General features: G+C 36.0%; 1 protein-coding gene across 1 annotated transcript in view; it reads left to right on the top strand.

The window, feature by feature from the left end:
- LOC123541330 (gamma-aminobutyric acid type B receptor subunit 2-like) overlaps positions 1 to 14,185 on the top strand; it is a 47,907-nt gene that overhangs the window by 14,549 nt on the left and 19,173 nt on the right. The window contains exons 6-9 of the mRNA XM_053526022.1: positions 3,761 to 3,826; positions 5,414 to 5,611; positions 8,590 to 8,698; positions 9,296 to 9,420. Coding sequence (XP_053381997.1) covers positions 3,761 to 3,826; positions 5,414 to 5,611; positions 8,590 to 8,698; positions 9,296 to 9,420 — 498 coding nt within the window. The remainder of the gene's footprint in view (positions 1 to 3,760; positions 3,827 to 5,413; positions 5,612 to 8,589; positions 8,699 to 9,295; positions 9,421 to 14,185) is intronic.

Here is a 14,185-nt window from a genome sequence, read left to right as displayed (position 1 = left end):
CTTTTTTGCCAAATAACTAAAAAATGCTTTGGTCTAAGATCACATTGATACGGAGGTCACTTATTACTGGTAAATGACCCATAATTATTGATTTGAGGTCAGTATGTCAAACGTCCAATGCACTGTGACCAAATAATTTGTGTTCCTTGTGCAGTCACTGAATGCATCAAGGGGGCATTTACTATTCTACAACCTCTTGTTATTATAAATATTTCTTTTACCATCTTGTTATTTGATATGGCAGTTTTAAATTACAGACACTACTTATTGCTAGACTAAACCCGTCTTAATTATCGCACTGAGACAAATGATGTCTTTTGTTCCAAATATTGATATTCTTTAATCTTCAGAGTATCAACCTTTCTAATGTTAATAACGGATAATAAATCTCTTACAAAATTGAAGGTCTGCCAGTGAATAAAGCATTAAGGTATAATATATTTGTTCTGCCATTGAAATAATGAGGATTTAGAATATTTCGCGATTGGATTTCTTTAATGTTCGTATTCTCTGTAATTAAAAGAAATCAGGAACATTTTCCGAGAATTGCCGTAAGGGAACGATACTTGCTTTAAGCCTCTTATTCGTGTACAATTTACCACGCATGTATCTTTACACTGTATCGTTTTACTTGTTTCTTTATTTAAGAAATAATTTATAGCAAAAGAGTGTTTTAACACTATTTATGCACGATGAGCGGTTGTCGGGCGTAATATTTTCACGAGAGCGCAGCCCTTGTGAAATTATTTGTACGACGTTTTACCGCCCGAGTGTATAAATAGTGTTAAAACACGGGTTTGCTATAAATTATTTCGATTCTAATATGCCCTTAATCTAAAACAGTAGATAAAATATAGTAGCGCTCTTTCTTGGTCGCAACAAAAACATTGACGTCACCGCGCGTTACGTGACGTCATTCTAGCGTAAGTGTGTTTTAACAGAGTCAAACATATTAGAATTTGTGGTATTTCGTTTTTTAAAATAATAAGTGATGGCACCATTAACCAGGGGGATTGAACCTCTATATGCAGTCCGTCTGGGTGTACCATGTAAGGCTTAAAGCACTGGTATTCGGCAATAGGGGTAAAATGGACTCAGGGGACAGGGTGCGGTCATGACTGTTCGTTTAAATAAAGTTATCATCATCATCATTATTATTATCATTATTATTATTATTATTATTATTATTATGTACAACGCCATTGAATATGTCATTGTATAGAAATAAGCGTTTAATCAAATTATTCAGTTACAGTTTGTTTGGTGCGTTCTATGCTTCCAAAGGCTCTTCTCAGATATTATGAACTATCATAACAGCAGTCAATCTTTAAGTGCTGTGTGGCTGCTGTAAACATTTTCCCTGTACTTGGACTCAGTGTTGCTATATTTTCTGGTCCTTTGGGACCACGGAGAACATTTAGTTTGATTACAATAGAATTCCGCTTAAATATGCACATTTCATTACCTCTCATGAACCGACTCAATCAAACCGAGTCTGCTTTTTTTGCTTGGTTGCGTTGTACGCTTCCAAAGGATCTTCTCACAGATTGTATTGATACTGATACAAGTGACGCGAATTTTTTCAAGTCGTCTGATTGGTTCAAATAATAATAGATTGGTGGAAATAAAAATAGAAATATGGGAGATCCGATTATACAGAAAGATGAATTTAAATGGACTATCATCAGATCTAACTTTAAGAAAGATCGAGTACTTTCGTCAGACTGGCCTCCACGTAAACATCGCTTTATCAACATGTTTAAATATTTATAAAAGAAAATTAATATAATGCTTCAGAGTATAGTATTATATGAATATCAGATCGCAAAAGAATGATTCAAGGTCTATCATACATTATCAAGGTTTTAAAAAGACGCCAATATCTATAAAATGTCACAAATCATAAAGCAATATCCAATTTGATACATTTGACAAGTCTGTTCATTTTCAAATGGCAAACTTGCCATACAGAATGAAAATATTCATATATATTGAACGTTAAACAATATCTGATTAGCAATTAATTCTCGGATGCTGAAAGCACAGAAGTAAATTCATGCCAATTTAGTACATTTATAATCATTTTTTAAATCTATTTCTTCTTGTGTTCAGGTGAAAATCAAATACACTCTATTGACTCTCTGAGTGTAAAAAAACAGGAAGTTCTACTTTGTTCACATTTGTTTTGTACTTGTATATCGCGGTCAGCCAAGAAACAGACTGTATGGGACCAGTCAATAGACAGGTTTTAACCATAGACACCAAGATCTGATTATTTGGAGATGCCGATAAAGTTTGTAAGCGTACCAGTGCCCGTCCTTCCACTTTTAAAACTAGTAAACAGTATATGTGCCAAGTTGTGGGAAGTTCAGGAAGCCGTCAGCTGTACAATATTCGATATATAAGGTGGGAAGTACACCTTGTCATACGGTCAAAATGGCATTTATTCATTAAAGCCAAACTTGTAAATCTTATTACTTCCGATGACGTGTATTAGTTTCTTTCTTAAAAGGCAACCTCAGTGCTAACTGGATTTTAATACAATAAAGAAGCTGTGATATCTACACGGAATAGCTGAGCTTATATACAATGTTAGTAATTAACACAGTCGGTAATACTTCACCTGCTGCTCACCGATGCAAGTGTTTTCGTAGAGCTGACAACTTCCTAGTTTGTGTCAGTTCGAATAATTGCCAAATGTAAGTTAACAATAGATTTTTTCCAACTTTTATGAAAGAAACAGTCATATTTCACATAATTCCTATTATTAATATTAATATATCATATACAAGCAATTATTCTTAAAACACAGGTACAAAATGTCTTAAATTTAAGACACGCACCTTTGCATTTGTGTTTCAGCTTTAAAAAGATAGTGCTAGGACTGGTCATCCCGGTGTCAGTATATTGTGACTGGGTGGGATATCATGTCACGTGCCTACGGCGCGATATTACAGTGAGACAGTACAATAAAGTTGGGCATTGTGCCCACTGCTACAAGTAGACACCGACGTTTGTATGACTGAAAAATTGTTGAAAAGACGTTAAAACGAACACACACACACACACACACACACACACACACACGCACACACAAATATGCACGCAACGCATACACACTCAATAGAAAGTCGAAAATTTCGAAATGTGTTCTTTTCTGCAAGCATACATACTTACAATGAAAAACTTTTAAAACGAAAACCTAATAAAACTATGGATAACTCCAGGTTAAAGGACCCACGCATATATGAAAGTCAGAAATTGACCCCAATTTGTTAAGATATAACCTTATACGTAAAACAATATTCAAAATAATATAATAATTGACTTTTAACAGTTCTGAGGTCGTTGCAGCCTATGTTCTTGTATATTTTTTGAAGTTTCGGTGTTAATGAAAAAGCTCACCTGTTTTGTTATCTGATCAAATTAGGAAAACTGTTGCCAATTTTGTATCTTACCAATAAATTTGTGTATCTTATGAACATAACTTAACACTGTTATATCATAATTTTTATTCATTTTACCTATTTTAACAATAACTCCGAATAACTGATTTCACTTATTTATTTTGTTTTATTTACGAAAGAATTTATCAATTAAGGCGAAACTTCAAAAGGAATAACCACGTTTTAAGAATAAGACCCGCTGAAAACCAAAACAACCGGAGAATCTGCAAATGTCTAAATTTCTGAACGGGAAATTATTACTATATTTAATATATGTTTTTACTGCCACACTGCTTTCTCTATCTCTATTTCAGCAATTTGGTGTTAGAATAATTGTGGCCGCGTTCAGAACAGATATTGCACCCCGGTTATTCTGTGAGGCAAGTATTTCACACAAGAAAGTGCAAGAATGCGATTGATATAAATGATGTATCATTACATAGTCAATGATTTTCATTTCTTTTGTACGCCTTTAATTACTCATAATTTGCTATACCTTAATTTTAAGTCAGGTGTATTTGTTAATAATTGAGAAAAATAACCCTATAATTGTAGTATTTGTTTGGAATGAAAGGATGACCAGAAGGAGACTTATTAAAAAAAACTGGTGGAATTGGAAATTGTATATCATTATAAAACAATGCGTTTAGCTTAGCTACCTTTCTACGCTTAAGGCTAAACTTTTTTGACACGAACTTTCATCTAAGAATTAATAGGAAGCATCTATTAGCTTTTGATGATTTTGTTTTTGTCTATAAAAGAATAAAACTGTAGTTTATTGACAAGATCAATCGCCACTATATAATGTTTATTACAGATGATTGGGTATTGTTATTCTCGATTTTAAAAGTCGTCTTATTCGCGGTTTTTTAGAATTCGCGGTTCACAGGTGTCTGTATTTTTGACAATAATGTTGGTTAATATTTACGTCTGCTGTGATTAATGAATGCTACTACTCGCGAATTTGTTATACATTGAACCATTCCGAATTATTCGAAATCAACATTTTTGGCCAGTACTCGCGAATTTATTATGTATTGAACTACCGCGAATAATTCAAAATCAACACTATTACGGATGACTAATTAGAGGTAATATTTTTATTAGACGTTTTCTATTCTAATGCTCGTCGCAAAGAATTTACCACCTCTGTAGCGTAGTGGTAAAGTGTCCACTTCGATTGCGAGAGATCGCGTGTTCGATTCCTGGCTACGTCATTAGAAACACATGAACAATGATATCTGTATCTCCCTTTCATTGCGTTCATTATTGAAAACGCAACTGGCATTTTCTCTCAACCCTCATGGCGAAGGATTCATTCATTCAGAAATAAAGTGTGATTGTTATAAATGGTAAAACTTGATTCACAATCCACCTAAGATAAATTAGTATAAAGTAAAAGATTGACACGATAAGCAGTATATAAAAACTTTAATTAGTCCATCACATAAAATAAGGGCAGCTTCGGAATTTACCTTTTTAAAGGTGTTATCATAAACAACCATGCGATCGAAGGAAACTCTTTGTTCTTATTATATATTTTGTTGGTCTTGTTTTTTCTTGGTTTGGGAGGTGGGGTGTGGGGGGAGGTTTTCTTCATATCAAAACGGTTAAATATCTTTTTTTCTTTGTCTGTATTTAGATTTAAACTTATATTACATTTTCCAAAAAATTTTCTACTAAAACGTGTCTGTCCAACATCTTATATTAATATGCGTAAAGGTTTATTTTATGTTCTCGAAGAGAACGACGCACTAAAAAGCAGCACTGCCCTCTACATTATAAGCATTGGCAAGGCGCAGAGTTTTGAAAATGCGAATAATAGCTGCTCCCTATAACATCAGGAATAACAGAATCGAAAATACCGAATCTACAATAAGCTATGTTAAGAAAAAACACACTGTTTCAATTTATTTCAGTTTTTGTTTTCAGCTATATTTTAAACTAAAACAATACATTTTGTGCAGGCGTACCATCAAGGAATGTACGGGAACAGTCATGTGTGGATATTAAGCGGACCTACAGTGTACAGAGGATGGATAGACAAAGCAAATATTGAAGGGACGGGATGCAGCAAGGAAGAGATAATTAAAGCAACTCAAGGTTACTTTACAAATGAATACCTACGATTAAGAACATCAGCCGAATCAACCGTATCCGGACAGGTACACACGTTTGTGTCATACTTAATGGGTGCGCGTACATGTAGGTTCTTAATATTTCACTCCGTTTATGAAGAGCTTGTTTATAAGATATTACTAAACCAAAGAATGCACCTAAACCGTATGTGTTGATGAGGACAAAGAGTCATTCGACTAGTTTATTTTTTTACACAGGAAAGGCCTATATACAATATCAATATCCGGCTTACACACCGCCGGAATGCTCGTTTATACATGCCTGGAAATTGAAAAATTCTAACGCAGATTATGAATGTATGGTTTTGTTTCTTATGCATACTTAAACTTACTTACCGGTATTAACTTATGGTAGTCACACATACGCAGCTGCAACTTTAGGTAATGATAATCATGATAATGCAACAATACAAAAGCTTCCACGGTTCTAGTTACCCAAGCAATTTATGTTTTTTGTCATTCCAAAGTCAACTTAACGTCAGTAGTGTGGGGGGAAGGATATGTGACATTATTTCGTGACGTTATTTTAGATCAGGCGGCATCTACATTTTCATAACTTTCTTGTCATATTTTTGTGTGCCATGCCCCTTCTTCGACTTCACAATATCACAATTACATCTGCCCACCGCACTGTCAACGTACTCAAACGATATTAAGTTTCCATCATATTTTAATGAAACAGGATATACATTAGCATCAATTGGACAGGCGCACAGTATCTTGCGTTCAATTTCTAATTATTTTAAGGAGTTATGCCTCGTATTTCAGCTTTATAATGCTACAAAGGCGTAGTACTTAGTATACTCAACTCCTCCCACAGTTTCCATCCAAATTCAAAAGAAACTGGCTGTTCATAATTGATATTAGGTGAACATGCGCTAATCTTCGATTTGGTTTCTCCCTCTTTGGTATTATAATATCATTCAAGCATTTTCAGAGGGAGTGGATTGGGAGGCTTCTGTAATTGAATAATGATATCATACTTGTTTCTTTATCATAAAAAATCATTCAATACGCCTGACAGTCAATATAATTCGCCATTTCTGACCATACACCTTTACGTAATTATTTAGAAAGTCTCCTGAAAATAAACGGCCCTAATTCTATTCATTGATGATAGACATTTGTGTCAGGTACTTAATAAATGTTTATGTCATTTAAATATAACTACTGCTATGTAAAATAGAGCTGTCTAATGACAGAACACTCGACTATTTAATGCAGTTCAACATAAAAACAGCTTACATCCAACGCCAAAATTAAATCACCCCTATTGGGCCTCCATCAAAGCGTAACTCCAAGTACATTGATGACGTTTCTGTGAAGGTCGGTGATTCTGTGATAAAATCCACGAAATGTGTTAGGAATCTTGGAGCAGTATTTGACAGCGGTATGGATATGGAACAACAAGTCAACTCGGTGTGCCGGGCTGGATATGCACAACTTCGCAGAATAGGTCACATCAGACGGTATCTTACCAGTGATGCCACAAAAACCCTTATAAACAGCCTGGTTACTTCACGGTTAGACTACTGTAATGCCTTGTTAAGTGGTATACCAAACAGCACACTTAACAAGTTGCAACATGTCCAGAACACTGCAGCTCGCGTAATCACTAAGACGCCCCGTCGCAATCATATAACACCGGTTCTGAAGGAGCTTCACTGGTTGCCAGTGAAATACAGGGTGCAGTACAAGGTTCTGACCCACACCTTTAAGGCGTTACACAATCAGTCCCCTGCCTATATTAGGGATATGCTAGAAGTGTATAAACCGGTCAGGACCCTAAGATCGCAAGACACGCTGTCACTGGTTATGCCAAAATCTAATACCATGATGTATGGCAATCGCAGCTTTTCGTGCACTGCTCCAAAGCTTTGGAACTCTCTTCCTGTCAAGATCAGGGAAGCTGACACGCTAGCTGCTTTCAAAAGCCTGCTCAAAACCCACTTCTTTGTACAATATTTTGTTTACTGACCGATACATTTTTTTTTTTTTAGCTTGTTTTTTTTTCTAAATTATACTTGTTTTCATTCATGATTTTTGTTAATGTGGAATGCATTATCTTTGTATACGTATTTGTTTGTATTTTTGCAATTTATTCTGTAAAGCACTTTTGAACGTGTACAAGTGCATGAAAAGAGTGCTATATAAATGTGGTATAATAATAATAATAATAATTGGGTGTACGCACGTATTGAGTGTACAATATACTGACTAAAGGCTGCGGTTAGGTTTAACATAGGTTTGACAGTGTACATTCAATGCATGCGAACACTCAATGTGGGAGAATTAATCAAACGTTATAGTAAAATTTGTAAAATGACAAAGGGACATAATCCTGTAAACTGTAAGTTGGACATATGGGACATGGCCCAGAATGAACACTAATTAAAGGCTTATTAATAGTTTGAAAACATTCAATGCAATGGTTCCAGAGTAACCTTCTTAAATGTAGAAATTTCAGTGAATATTAAAGTGAAATTAGAGCATTATTTGGCCAACGTGTAACCCAGAGTTATTTAAACTGTTGTGTGAGGCCATCTCATGATGTCAAAAATGTGTGATTTGGTCAAGTAGTTTTTAAAATACATACTTGCATGCAAAACATAAATCAAAAATTTTTAAGATAGATAAGGGCATGTCTTGACAAAATAAGAGCTAGAGTTATTTAACTTGTCTTGTTAGGTCATCTAATGATGCTAAATGCATATTTGAAGTTTGAAAACATTTTGCCCAGTTATATCTGAGGAACATGCTTAAAAGCAAAACTTTTGTGACACCGAATGCATTGAAACATATGGGATATGTTTTTAAATACTATTGGTCCGTGAATTTTCATTAAATTAAAGCATTATATTCAATAATATTATGCTGTCGAAATAATATACCAAGCATGAACTCCAAAACTAAATATATCACAATTTAGTTGAAAAACTTTCTGCTTAATATAATAAAGTGGAAATCTGTTTAAAATGGCGATTTATTCCTGATTTTACTTTCAGTCACCTGAAGAAGTAATGAATGCTATGGGCAGGCTTGTCAGTAACACTAAATATGCCATGTCATCGTCGGCCGCTTGGGTTTATGACACACCTTGGGCGCTTGCAATAGGTATAATCGGATTCAAAATTACCTTTTCTGCATATATTGTTCATAGATGTATAAACGATTCAAGCATAAAAATATGAGATATTCTATACACGTAAATACCTTATAGATAAGTAAGTAAACCTCGTCAGAAAAGCAGAAAAGTCATTCCGCTTCAAGCTGTATTATGTATTTGTACTGTTGTATGTTTTTGCTTTTGACAAATAATGATCGGAATTTCGTTTCTGATGTATTTGTAGTACATACATAAGAGGATAGAATGGAAAACTGTCTTAACTTTGATTAAATAAAGAATTTACGATAAATTTCCGTTTATCCCCGTTTATTTGTATCAAGTTTAATGTAGAATATGGGGAGTATCTAGAATATGTTGGAAAGCCAAGAAAATCACGCAGTACAAACGTAATGTAAAATAGAAGAAACCAAGGTTCGATTTATACAATCATTTCTTTTTTGTCAAAACTACTTCAATACTGACATAATTATTGATATATTTGTCAACATTGCTTTCTATTTTAAAAATTTTGATATTGTGATGCCGATTTGAAGGGTTATCCATTCCTGTAGCATAATATGTATGACATATTTCTACTGAAACAGGGCTCAACAATAGCATAAAATATTTAGAGAGATCTGGACTGCAGCTACACAATTATAACTACAGTTCTCAATACCTGGAGGCTGTTGTTAAAGGGATGAGAGAAGTTAACTTTCAGGGTGTTTCGGTAATATATGGTGCTATTTTTAGTCCCCTACTGGTTGAAAACCAGTTTCGGGAACTATAGGATTGCTATTTTCTGTCCGTCATTCCGTCCGTCCGTCCGCAAATTCGTGTCCGGTGCATAACTATGTCATTCATCAAGGGATTTTAATATTACTTGGCACAAATCTTCCCCGTGATGAGTCGACGTGTCATGTGCAAAACTCGGAACCCTGGCTTAAAGGTCAAGGTCACAATCGGAGGTCAACAGGGCTTTTTTCCTGTCTGGTCCATAACTCTGTCATCCATGAAGGGATTTTAATATTACTTGGCACATATGTACCCCATAATAAGACAATGTGTCATGCACAACTTTCAGACCCCTAGCTCAAAGGTCAAGGTCACACTTGGCAGTCGAATGTTAACATGGCATGAACAGAGTCTGTTTCGTGTCCAGACCTCTGTCATCCCTCAAGGGATTACAATATTACTTGGCATAAATATTCCCCATAATCAAACGACGTGTCATGCGCAACACCCAGAACCCTAGCTTAAAGGTCAAGGTCACACTTGGAGATCAAAGGTCAATAGAGTTTTTTTCCTGTCCGGTCCATAACTTTGTTATGCAAAACAGGATATAAATATCAGTTGGCACCAATATTCCCCTGGATGAGATAACATGTCATGCGCAAAACCCAGACCCTTAGCTGAAAGGTCAAGGTCACACTTGGAAGTCAAAGGCCAACAGGTATTTTAATATTACTTGGCACAAATGTAACCAATGTCAAGAAAATGTGTCGTGCGCAATACCCAGACCCCTAACTCAAAGGTCAAGATCACACTTGGAAGTTGCCCCTTGCCGGCGGGGGATAGAAAATGCCGGCTGTATCTCCATGCAGAGGGGTACGACTCCCCCGAAAATGGAGCCACCCGTTTGCCGTGGGTGGCGGCCCGAAAGCCGGAAAGGAGGGTCCTGGATGTTGAGGTGCCCCATAGCACCCCGGGGAGATGATGCATGCTTGTTTACATGTTTGCATCCTCTTTTTTGGGGTGTGGTTGCCAATACACATCTTTGGCCTCTAATTCGGTGTAGACGTTTTTGGCGGTCGTATTGGCCCGATACGATCAATCGGCTAGTCGTGCCAAGCCCTAGAAAATCTCACTTTAATTACGCTTACATCTTCTTATTCTTCATGTTAAACTGCATCTATATGTTTTCATTTCTACATTGCACAATTTTCTGTTGTTATTGTAGCAAATTAACATTACACACCATTGAATGTACTTTCCATCTCTTGTCATATTTTACTGCGTTCAGCAAACTTCATAGTATGTTCACACAAATTTATTGAACACTATTGCAATATATATTTCACTTTCTATTTCCTAGAAGGCGGTGGCTTAGGGTCAACTGGTTGGGTAAAGTAGCAATCCCTTGAATCCCCTTATTGCATATTTGCAATACAGCTGGTGATATAAACATGATTGCAAAATACCTGGCCGAGTACATCACTACAGTATCCCGAACATGTGTGAGCTGGATATCCGCTCTGTTTACATGTTCCCTTGTTGGACTCCGCGGCGGGTGGGGGCTGCGAGTGACGAATCTAAATAATATCAACATGGATAACAAAAACAAAAATAAACGACCGCATACCGAAACAGATTCTGACGGCACGGAAGGTGACAATCCTTCTCACCGACCATACACATCCAACATGGCATTTCCGAGATTTCTTTTGATTCAGTCAACTGATGAAACTTTTAAAATGACAAGTCTTTCTCCATTCGTAATTGAAAAAACACTTCAAAGTAAATCTGGTGTACCAAAGTCCGTCAAGAAATTATGCACAGGGGATCTGCTTGTTGAAGTAGAAAAAGCAGCACATGCTCACAATTTACTTAGTGTAACATCCTTCTTCAACCGGCCATGTAAATGCATTGCACACCGCACTCTGAATTCCTCAAGTGGTATCATTCGCTGTCCTGATCTTGCTGGGGTATCAGAGACGGACATTGTGCAAGACCTTACTGAACAACATGTCACTGCTGCTAGACGCATCAAAATTAAACGATTAGAAAAAGAAATTAGCACAAACACTATCACCCTTACTTTTGGCATACCTTTTCTACCTTCTACCTTCATTTATAAAAGTTGGCTATCTCATGACAAAAGTTACTACATATATACCAAATCCTCTTCAATGTTACAATTGCTTAAAGTTCGGGCACAACGAGAAAAACTGCAAAGGTGATTACATTTGCCCAAAGTGCGGTCAGGATGGCCATTCTCATGAACATGACACCTGCAGTCGTCCATTGCGTTGTGTGAATTGCAGCGAGCTACATTCAGCCAAGTCTCGTGACTGCAAGACATGGAAGATCGAGAAAGAGGTTTAGGTTTTTCATGTCAAATTCACACAGGGCATTGGATTTCCAGAAGCAAGACAGATTGCCAATGCTAAATTTACACCTCCAACACTTGCACCAACTTACTCATCAATAACTAAATCTACCTCTAACAAAACAACACAGTGTGTTGATGCGTTTACTCAAACAGATCCAGTGACCATACCAAAATTGCCTACTCCAGCTTCGGTACCAAATACACAACTAACAAATGTACAGAAAATCCTTTTAGCTAAAGCACCGTCTGCAATACAAAACATTCCTAATTACAAACCACAGCCACAACGTATAAACAATTCAACAAGTACTTCATCAACAGCAAAGGTGAATAAAACACCTAACCAAAAAAATTGATCTGAATACCGGTGGAGTGGGGAAGGGATCTAATGATCCCATTAACCGCTACAACCGGTTTGAACATCTAGCAATAGATGTAGATATGGAGGAGGAGGAGGATGGACGTTCGTCTAAACCTCCAGCCCTACCTCCTAAACCTTCGACGGAGAAAAGGATTACTAAGATCCCTTCTCCCGAGATGACTGACTAATGTGGTTACCATATTTCCAAATAAAATATTTTTATGTCGAATAAAATAATCCAATGGAACTGTCGTGGACTTAAAGCTAATTATAATGAAATTCTCCTTCTTCTATCAAAATACAATCCCTCTTTGATATGTCTTAGTGAAACTTTTTGAAAAGAAAAGTGACAACACATCCTTTAAAAATTATTCAATGTATAACTTTATAAATAAAAGTTCAGAAAGGGCTTCTGGTGGAGCATCAATTTTAATAAATAATGCTTGTCCGCATAGAGAAATTGTTTTGGATACTACTGCTACAATTCAGTCAGTTGCATTACATGTAACTATGCATCGACCTATTACATTTTGTTCAATATATATATCTCCAAAATATAAACTTAATCTTGAAGAACTTGACCACCTTATCAATCAACTAGCGCAGCCTTTTATTCTTTTGGGAGATGCCAATGGTCATCATGAATTTTGGGGCTCTTCTGACAGCAATACTAGAGGTCAAATTATTGAGACCTTTATTGAGAGAAATTCTCTTTGCTTATTAAACTATAAATCCAAAACATACATCCATCCTGCAACAGGACACTACTTTTCTCTCGATTTATCAATTTGCCAACCAAGCCTTTTTCTTGACTTTGAATGGAGGGTGCTGGATGACGTACATGGAAGTGATCATTTTCCGATTATCTTATCAAGTATCTGTCAACAAACGTCAGATCATCCCTCTTATTTTAAATTTAATAAAGCTGACTGGCAACAATATCAGTCTTTATGTAAAAATGATTTGACTTTGGAGAATTTCACAAATTTTTATGATCCTGTTGATCGGTTTTCTATTATCTTATCCGATATTGCAGACAGGTCCATTCCGAAAACCTCAACAAATGGTAAACCTAAAAATAAACCATGGTACAATGATAATTGTAAGACCGCTGTTCGAAAATGTAGAGCGGCCATTAAAAAATTCAATATACGGCCGACAAAAGGCAATCTACATCAGTCAAGATTCTGAGAGCGAGCAAAGGCTCGCAGAACTATAAAACAAGCAAGGAAGAAGTCATGGCATTCATACGTTTCTAAACTTAATTTTAGGTCGTCGGTTAAAAAAGTCTGGGAAATGATTCGTAAAATAAGTGGACAAGGAAAAACTTCCAATGTTTCTCATGTAACAAAATCAGACCAGTCTATTGCATCTACCAAAGAGGACATTGCCAATACTCTTGGTGAAACTTTTTCAAAAAACTCTTCCTCAAACAATTATGATCAACGTTTTCAAAACATTAAATCAACAAAAGAAAGTAAACCTTTAAATTTTGATTCAAATAATGATGACGATTATGATAAACCCTTTTCGCTCACAGAATTACTTGACTCTCTAGACAAATGTCATGATACTGCAGCTAGTCCAGACCAAATTCATTATCAATTTTTAAAACACTTACCACAAGAATCATTAGCCCTTCTCCTTAAAATTTACAATATTACATGGAGAACTGGTATTTTTCAAGATTCCTGGAGAGAAGCTATAGTTATTCCCAGACCAAAACCCGGGAAAGATAGCAAGAACCCAAGTAATTATAGACCGATTGCACTAACTAGTTGTTTATGCAAAACTCTAGAACGTATGATAAATAGACTGGTTTGGTATCTTGAATCTCAAGGCCTAATTACAAACTTTCAAAGCGGTTTTCGCAAGCAGCGCAGCACAACTTATCATCTTGTTCGACTGGAAAATTTTAATCGTGATGCACTTGTTAAAAAAGAGCATCTAGTGTCTGTCTTTTTCGATTTAGAAACAGCTTATGACACCACATGAAAATATGGTATTATGAATGACCTTGAC

This window comes from Mercenaria mercenaria, chromosome 16 (assembly GCF_021730395.1).
Source record: "Mercenaria mercenaria strain notata chromosome 16, MADL_Memer_1, whole genome shotgun sequence".
Classification (NCBI taxonomy): Eukaryota; Metazoa; Mollusca; class Bivalvia; order Venerida; family Veneridae; genus Mercenaria; species Mercenaria mercenaria.
The sequence above is the reverse complement of the archived record's forward strand: the minus strand, read 5'-3'. Positions and strand labels throughout refer to the sequence as shown.